The sequence below is a fragment of the Eucyclogobius newberryi genome, unplaced genomic scaffold (assembly GCF_026437365.1).
Source record: "Eucyclogobius newberryi isolate DKJ021-1_F unplaced genomic scaffold, fEucNew1.0.hap1 SCAF_9, whole genome shotgun sequence".
Taxonomy (NCBI): Eukaryota; Metazoa; Chordata; class Actinopteri; order Gobiiformes; family Gobiidae; genus Eucyclogobius; species Eucyclogobius newberryi.
The window spans coordinates 23,543,276-23,551,873 of record NW_027316532.1 but is presented as its reverse complement, the minus strand read 5'-3'; the positions used below and the strand labels follow the sequence as shown (position 1 = coordinate 23,551,873).

General features: G+C 41.1%; 1 protein-coding gene and 1 long non-coding RNA gene across 2 annotated transcripts; one reads left to right on the top strand and one right to left on the bottom strand.

Annotated features, from left to right (window-relative positions):
• Positions 1 to 1,264: 1,264 nt before the first annotated feature.
• On the bottom strand, positions 1,265 to 3,583 carry LOC140353974 (uncharacterized). Its single transcript, XR_011925939.1, has 2 exons — positions 3,285 to 3,583; positions 1,265 to 1,910 (listed from the first exon to the last, which is right to left on the bottom strand). It is a non-coding gene; the product is annotated as an uncharacterized lncRNA (long non-coding RNA).
• Positions 3,584 to 3,642: 59 nt separating this feature from the next.
• On the top strand, positions 3,643 to 5,615 carry foxd3 (forkhead box D3). Its single transcript, XM_072438773.1, has one exon. It carries the CDS (start codon positions 4,021 to 4,023, stop codon positions 5,164 to 5,166), a length of 1,146 nt encoding a protein of 381 aa, XP_072294874.1. The 5' UTR covers positions 3,643 to 4,020; the 3' UTR covers positions 5,167 to 5,615.
• The last annotated feature ends 2,983 nt before the right edge of the window (positions 5,616 to 8,598 follow it).

Genomic DNA, 8,598 nt, shown 5'->3' with positions numbered 1-8,598 from the left:
AATAAACAATACATTAACGTCAATTACAGATATTTTAGCCGTTCAAACAATGAGTAAATATTAAAACCCATATTATCGATTAAACACATGTTAAAACTGTAATATTTACCAAAATAGGTGAGGTTATAATTAAATTAGTGTAGACTGTAAGAAATTGTCTTAATTGCCCATGATATTACGTATACAAAAGAGGATAGGCCTAATGATGCGTCTTATTGTGTCTTTATAATTCACAATAATTAATATTTTGAAGGAGATACTACGACTAAAATTAAAGTGTTGGTAAAGCCAGATAAAGAAGATAAATTAATTTGTTTATTGCCCAATTTAATTCGTAGCCTACTGTATTTGTTATGCCAGGCCTGTGGTCGATGAAGTGGACTGATTCATACATTAATGCGCAACGCAAAGGTCGAAAATGTCCTAATTTGGGCCTCACATAATAAAAGATACAACTGTTACGCTCCAAATATCTAAAATATTGCGCGCGCAGAGGATGCGTAAAGAGCCCTTTCAGTTTGACACAGTGTGCGGCTTGATGGAGTGCATTCTTGAAGAAAAACGAAAAACGAAAGAGCCCCTTTACTTTGAAAGCATGTTGAAAGCAATGTTTCAAATAATGATTTTGAAAATGAGTATTTAGACAATCGGGACTATTATTTTTTATTTTTTCCCCCTATTCATTGTGGCAGACAGAAGAATTGTCATGTTGTAAATTAATTAACATAAATTAATTCGAGGCACGCATGTTGGCAGGCATCCATTTATCAGCATTCAAAAACGTTTTATATATATATATATATATATATATATATATATATATATATATATATATATATATATATATATATATATATATATATATATTATAATTTAAATGTAAAATTTGGTGGAGCAACTTTGAGGAAAGAACCTTTTACATATCAATTAGGCCTGTAATTAGCCAATTATTATTATTATTATTATCATTATTATTTGTGATTAGGACTGGTGTCAATGAAACGGCTTTTCACATTATTCTGAAAAGGACGTTGATGTTGATTTAATTTCGTTTTTCGTTCTTTAATCTGTATTTTGTTTATTTATCATTAATTTTTTGTAATAATTACAATATGATTATTTGATCCTTTGACCCACCTAAATATATTTGCTTACAATCTCCCTTTACTCGTTTCCTTCTTACTGCAATTTAAAATATTGCTTTGACATTGCAGGGCCATCTTTTATGCCTTTTAACGTGTTCCAGTCAAAAATGACACAAGAATTATGAAAGTGAAATTCTTATTTATTGCATGTTGTAGGACTGATGACAGGAGGCCTTTTGCGCATCGACCTTACAGTGGCGTCCTTGTTCACACGGTGTCTCTGCAGGTGACCCTGACCTTTGACCTTCGGGGAGAGGGAATGAAAAAGTAAAATGGGAAAGATACGAGCTCCCCTCTGTTCCCTCCGCGCCCCCTCCCTCGGAATCCACCGGAGCATCGCGTTATTATGATCACAGTTATTTGTTGTGCGACCTTGTTGGTTGTTTGCGCTGATCACACGTGCTGACTGTTCCCCTGCTCTGCCTCGTTTCCAATTTGTGCCCATCTGTCCGTGTACCTGTCTGTCTCCTAATGGTGTCATGGTGAAGCGACTTGGCTTATTATACTAAAAGGTTTTGTCGCGCTAAGCCTTGCATGTGTGCTTAAAACGTACATTTCATTAACAAACTGCGGCGGTATAAAAGCGGATTTATGAGGCTTCAAAAGATCACAGGAAGGACGGCGTTTTGAAAAACTCCCTCCCTCTCTCTTTCTCCTTTGCTTTCAGTTGCCATCAGCAGTTACGGAGAATCCAGCTAAAAGCTTTTCACACCGCGCTGCAAAAAGGGGTCTGAAAAAGGCGAGGGGTCTGCACTCTGCACCTGTCTGAGGAGAGAAATAAGAAGTATTTTAGTTAAAACACAAACACGAGAAATATAGGCTATTTTCAACGCTGATAAAATGTGGTTTTATTTTATATATTTAAAAAAAAAAAATGTTTTAAAAAATGTTGCCGTGCGTAAAGATGGTTTTACGCATGCAATGTTTTGGGGGAAAAAAAGAAGAAAAAAAAAGAAATCAAATGCAAAATCTCAAAATAAAATATCCGATTCCCTGCCATCAAAAGGCATAAGGCTCGTCCTCTAAACGCGATCTCCCAAATCACTCCAGAACAGAAGAAATGACTGGCGCGTGCTGATCTGAGGGGAACGGGCCGCTCTTTTCCATGTCGCGCGCCCTGCGGATAAAGAGGATCCGAGTTGACGCAGACCGAGGTTTAAGCAGCTCGTATTGACAGAGGTCCAGATCACGCGGGTCACCGTGAGATTAACTCGACTAACAGCACAGGTTCAACATGGAAAAGAGCGGCCCGTTCCCCTCAGATCAGCCCCGTGTTACTAATGACAGCGTGGGATTAGAACCAGACCGAGGAGGGCAGTCGGAGTGGGACATAAGGCCTTTCACAAATAAAAGCGAAATGATTTAGGCATGAATACGGTTAAGAGTATTTTGACAAAATTACGCTTTATAAATCTACGTTATTATTATCATCAATATTATTATTATTATTATTAGGGTAAAGATGTTTTGTAATTCCTGTATTATTGTATGGCGGTTGCTACTACTATTAATATTTAATTCAATTCAGTTAGTCTGTATGCATGTTTTCTCTCAAAAACCCGTGGAGCACAATATAGATATTTTCATTAACCTGCTAAATGACTTCCAATAAAATCAATGAACGCCTTTTCAACACCTCCGCACATATGACTAAATACATCATTCTCAGTTTATAGTCCATTTCAATAATAATCTGTGTTTGTTTCGTATTAAAACCTAGAGCCGAGTGTGATTTGGGCTCAGATCTTCCCACACTGAGGCTCCTGGAAAAGCCTCGGCTCGGACGCATGCTTTCCCCTTCTCGTGAATGAGAAACGCTCTTTGCATTCACCCGCTGCCGCATTTCCTACTCGATTCAAATGCAAACGCGCGCAATGATCGGGCTCGTTAGCACCTCTTCCAAACTCTTAAGGCATTTCTTTACACTTCATTCATTGCCGCTTCTGTTTCTGCCGCGTCCTCGGGCTAATCCTGTGCGAATAAATAGACGTGAATCAACTGCTTTGCATTTGCCAAGAACGGCCTTAAGACAGGAAATATGTCAACATGCAAAGAGAGGGCTAAACAAACAAACAAACAAACAAACAAACAAACAAATAACACAGATATAATAAAAGAGTAAATCATGCAGAAACGTACCAGGGCTCTCGTTACTTTCCGTTGCTTTTTCTGGTGGCTTCTTTGGGTTGTTTGTGACGCGCCCGGCGTTAACGCGCATTAAGATCTTTCAATCAGCAATGTTCTGCCCCCTCCTCCTTCTCCCCGCGCCACCGTTAAATGGCCTATGACGGACGAACCCCGAAATGAGCGCAAAGCAACACTGCCGATGTCCCATTGTTGACAAATCCATGAAACAACTCCAGTTTGCATGGTTTAACAGCGAGAGGTACGAGGCAGTGGGACGGCAGGACACATGGTGAGGAGGGAGGGCGCGCGCGGGGCAAAGGGGGCGTATGTCGTCACCGCACCACGTGTCCCGCGCAGATAGTATATCTTATCCTGAAAGAGGGGAAAGTAATCTATCAGACAGTCTCCTTTTAAAAGCCTTTAAAAGCATGTGTCACCTCGGCTCGATTCCCCGAATATTACTCGTGCTGTAGCGGGATATATTCACACTCACGCGGCGCGGCGGCCACAACGGGAGACTTCACACAAAGTCAACAACAAGTCCCAGACGAGACGAGACGCGGCGCGTTTTTACGCACGGGGAGAAATACTTGGGACATTTTTTGGGGGGGCTTTCGGAATAGAGACATTTTCCCCGAAGAAGCCAGGCACTCGTCCCACGCACTTCCCCCGTCTCCTGCTGCGCCTCCTTGTGCTTTTTTTTTTTTGAGTTCGACTTTTCTCAACAGCGCGCAAAGTCAGCTGTGAGATGACCCTGTCTGGAGGCAGTGAACGAGCCAGCGACATGTCCGGCCAGACCGTGCTCACCGCCGACGACGTGGACATCGACGTGGTGGGCGAAGGGGACGACGAGATGCTGCTGGAGCGCGTGGACAGCGAGTGCGACAGTCCCGCGGGCAGAGGCGCCGACGATGAGGATGACGAGGACGAGATCGAGGTGGACAAGGACGACGTGAGGTCCGGGGGAGTCAGTCCGTGCTGCGAGAGCTCGGGAGAGGGGGACGTGAGCGGGAAACCGGAGGACCAGAACTCGGGGTCGCTGCAGAAACCCAAAAGCAGCCTGGTGAAGCCCCCGTACTCGTACATAGCCCTCATCACCATGTCCATCCTGCAGAGCCCGCAGAAGAAGCTCACCCTCAGCGGCATCTGCGAGTTCATCAGCAGCCGCTTCCCGTATTACCGGGAGAAGTTCCCCGCGTGGCAGAACTCCATCCGCCACAACCTGTCCCTCAACGACTGCTTCGTCAAAATCCCGCGGGAGCCTGGCAACCCGGGCAAGGGCAACTACTGGACCCTGGACCCGGCCTCCGAGGACATGTTCGACAACGGCAGCTTCTTGCGGAGGAGGAAGCGCTTCAAGAGAGTCCAGCCCGACATGCTCCGGGACCAGACCGCGCTCATGATGCAGAGCTTCGGCGCCTACAGTCTGGGAGGCCCGTACGGGAGGCACTACGGCATCCACCCGGCGACGTACGCGCACCCGGCGGCCCTGCAGTACCAGTACCTGCCCCCCGTCGGGCCCATGCTCCCGCCGGGCGTCCCGCTGCTGCCCTCCTCAGAACTGAACAGAAAGGCCTTCGGTCCCAGTCTCCAGCTCGCGCAGCAGCTCAACAGCCTCAGCACCGCGTCGATGATCAAGTCCGAGCCGTCCGCCCGGCCGTCCTTCAGTATAGAGAATATAATCGGGGTGTCCAGCTCGTCCTCCATGGCGGCGGCGCAGGCGTTTCTACGGCCTCCGGTGACGGTGCAGTCGGCCCTGTTGAGCGCGCAGTCTCTGTCTTTGAGTCGGACCTCGGCCATGGCGCCCATCCTCAGCGTCCCGTCGAGTCTCATCTCTGGACACGTTCTTCCGCCCGCCACGGCCGCGGCAGTGTCCAAATGGTCTTCACAATGACTCAAACCCAGCCTAAAATGAACTCTTATTTTTTATATAAAACGTTATTATATTATAAAGGAGGAAGAGTGAGTAAATGCACAAACCACTATAGGCAGCACTGGACTCTGTGGCCATGTAGGCTAAAGACAAGGCTTAAGGACATATTTCTGTACAGGTAATATTTGTACATATTTGTAAAGAGAATTGTTTGGCTTTGTCTTTTCTGTTCTGTTTATGTGAACGTTGGTTTTTGTATCGGGAGATTCACTTTCATACAAGAAATACCACAGACAACACCGACAAAACCTTGACATGTTTATAGGAAATAAACAAAACAATGATTAAATAAATGTCATTCTATGTAGTTTCAATGTGTTGTAAACTGAAGTTTATTTGTAAATAAATTCGAAAACTAAAATAATGTAAGAAATTTGCATTATTATTATTATCTTTAACTGGGGCAAGTTATGTTAATTTTCAGGTGGAAATTGAATGTGTATTTGTGTTTTTTAGTTTTTTTGATACTGTATATGCATTTAATTTTTAAACATTAGTAACACAATTAAAATACATGGAAGAAGATTACAGAAAATGTCCTGGAATTGGTTTATATTTAAAGGTTCTGTTTTTGTTTTTTTTAAACAATTGATCATGAACTCGTTTTATCTTTTTTCTTATGTAATTACGCATGGGATTTTATTTTATTTTGTTGGCATGCAGAGTTTATGGAATACATTCATATTATTTTAGTTATTGAAAAAGAGGCAACAGATAAAGTTTTTTAAAAACACACACCAAAAAACAGCCTTTAATTAAAACAAAGTTGCTCTGGTTTAGAATAAAATAACAACAACCTAACGCGAAAGTGGAGTTTGTATCAAGCCACAAGCACAAAAAACATACTTAGTTATCATCACACACATTATTGTGACAGACATTATTTGGAAGAAATTCAGATTGTCCCTAACAGCAGGTGCATCATGTTGTTAAGTGAAGGGAAACATTATTTTTTATGAACGATTTGTGAGTACAGAGGCAGTTCGTCTGATTTAACAGTAATTATTTCAGTGTACTGTAATTGTTTTAAAATTACACGTGTTTTCTTTGCACTCAGTCGAGGTCAAATTTAGACCGTTTTCATTTACAATTCTACATCAGCGCTGGTTTCGTTTTACAGGCTTTTCTGCGGCTTGGCCACTATAAAGGTAACAGTTTCGCAGTTGTGTCTGGCTAATCACTTTTACACAAACAGCAAATGGTGATCGGGCAGAGGCGCGCGCCTGTGTGTGTCTGCGAGCGCGTGAGGGGGGTCAGAGGGTCTATATTTATCTGATCCCCATGGGAAAGGCTCTAGAAAGAGAAAGGCGCGTCTCTCTCTGCTTCACTTCACTTCAGACACCGAAGAAGGTGCTGATGATGCAAAAGGATGCTCCGGTGTCACCCGGAATTTCTGCCCCTGACTTCATTCATTATCGATCTATTTTATGCCCGATCATCTCATGTCATTAAGCTATTCAGGGAAGGAAGGGAAGGTCCCTCAATATTTGATAAAGCAAAGCAGGTTAATTTTCCATAGTCTAAATTACAAGAAAACATAGATATATATTGTAAGCATTTATAATGTTGAAATTTTGAATTTGTGCGACAATTTCTATAGGTCTGCTTCAGCTTGGAGCCAAACTATTTTTTTGGTTCCTATTTTTGTGGTTGATTATTACAAAAGCTTAAATCAAACAAGAAATTAAATGAGGTGAAAACTGTGACATTACTTCAATGCTTTTGAATTGATTGATTAAAAAAAGTGTCTATGGTAATTTAGTTATAATAACATTACGCATTTACAATTTAAAGGTCAAAAGCAGGATCGAAGTACAACGGGGTAAAATCTGAATGGTAAGATGTGTGCAACACGCATGACGTTACAAATGAAAATAAATAAATAATGGCTTTATAATTAAAGAATCTTTGACATTTATCCTTGTGAGACAGAGCGGCGGACGCAGCTGTTGCTTCATAATGTTACGTGCGAAGGTGACTCTAGAGGGCACTAGTTTGTGTTGTGCACACCAAATAACGAAATAGTTTGAATATTTTATGACATGGTATCTGATACCCTCATTCGGTAAATGTATCCCATTGTTTATTCTGTATAGATTAATTAAAAAAGATTAAAAAGACAATAGAGGCAGATTAATAAGATAATCAAAGTAATTGTCTTAAATAATAATAACAAAAACAAAAGCAACAATAATAATGATAATAATAATGACAATAATAGAATAATTATGATAATAATAATAATAATAATAATTATAATAATAATGATAATAATAATAATAATTAGTCTGTTGATAAAACTCACCCGCGCGCACGGGTCCAAAACTGTGCCAAAACAGGTGGAGACGCGCGTGCGACTGGGCCATGGTCCATTTGGGGAGGATTGTTCATTGTCCCGTTCACTCTGGAATAACTTCATTCTCAGGATTAACTAATTATGTATAATAATTGTCACAATTATCCAACGCCACAAAGCTTCCGTGTCCATGTTATTAAATGCGCAGGCAATTGTCAATGCAAACACCGCGCATTTCACACGAGAGACTCAGACAATTTAGCCTATATGAAACAATCTGAAATAAACAACATACTGAAACGCAAAATTAGACGAGCCTATTTATAACAATTTGGCCAGGTATTAGTTGAAACAGGATTCTGAGACACACATTGCTTTTTGTTGGTGATAAGCTACTGTCTGTCACTGACAAGGCCCAGGTCACCGCAATAACCAGGTCATCCTCTTCCACCAGCTATAACCTTCTCTGGTGCAGACAGTAAATGTAGGTACAGCAGTTATTGAATATTTTAAAAAGGCATAGAGATGAAGCAATAAATGACAAAGTAAAGCTGGCGTGGCCATGCATTAATAACTAATGTGTAGCAGTGAGTTATAGGCTGTTCCCATTGTAATGAAAGTGTCAGTGCAAATCAGCAGTTGTCCGAGGATATTATTATTTATGCATAATTGATGCCAGAACCACAAGGAGCGTGTCTTAGCCAACAAATCCACACCGCCTTGAGAACAAAGACGTTGGTGTGAAGAGAAGTAAAGGTCACTGTGAGACTATGCCCCTGGGCTTGGATTAGTCAAGATGGACATTGTATGTATGTACAAGCCAGCAAACCAGCTATTATAGACCAGAAGTAGACCTAATTTGAAGTTTCCATCATTAAATTAAACTGTGATTTAATTATATATATATATATATATATATATATATAGATATATATAGATATATATATATAAATCAAGCCTATTAGTTAAGTTTGGACTTGGGAAAATGGGATTCAACCAATACTTCTTAACATTCCCTTTTTGAGATTAAAATGTATTGATGGGTTTATTTCTACATATATCCAAATAAATCTATTCATTCAGTCAAAGACATTTAA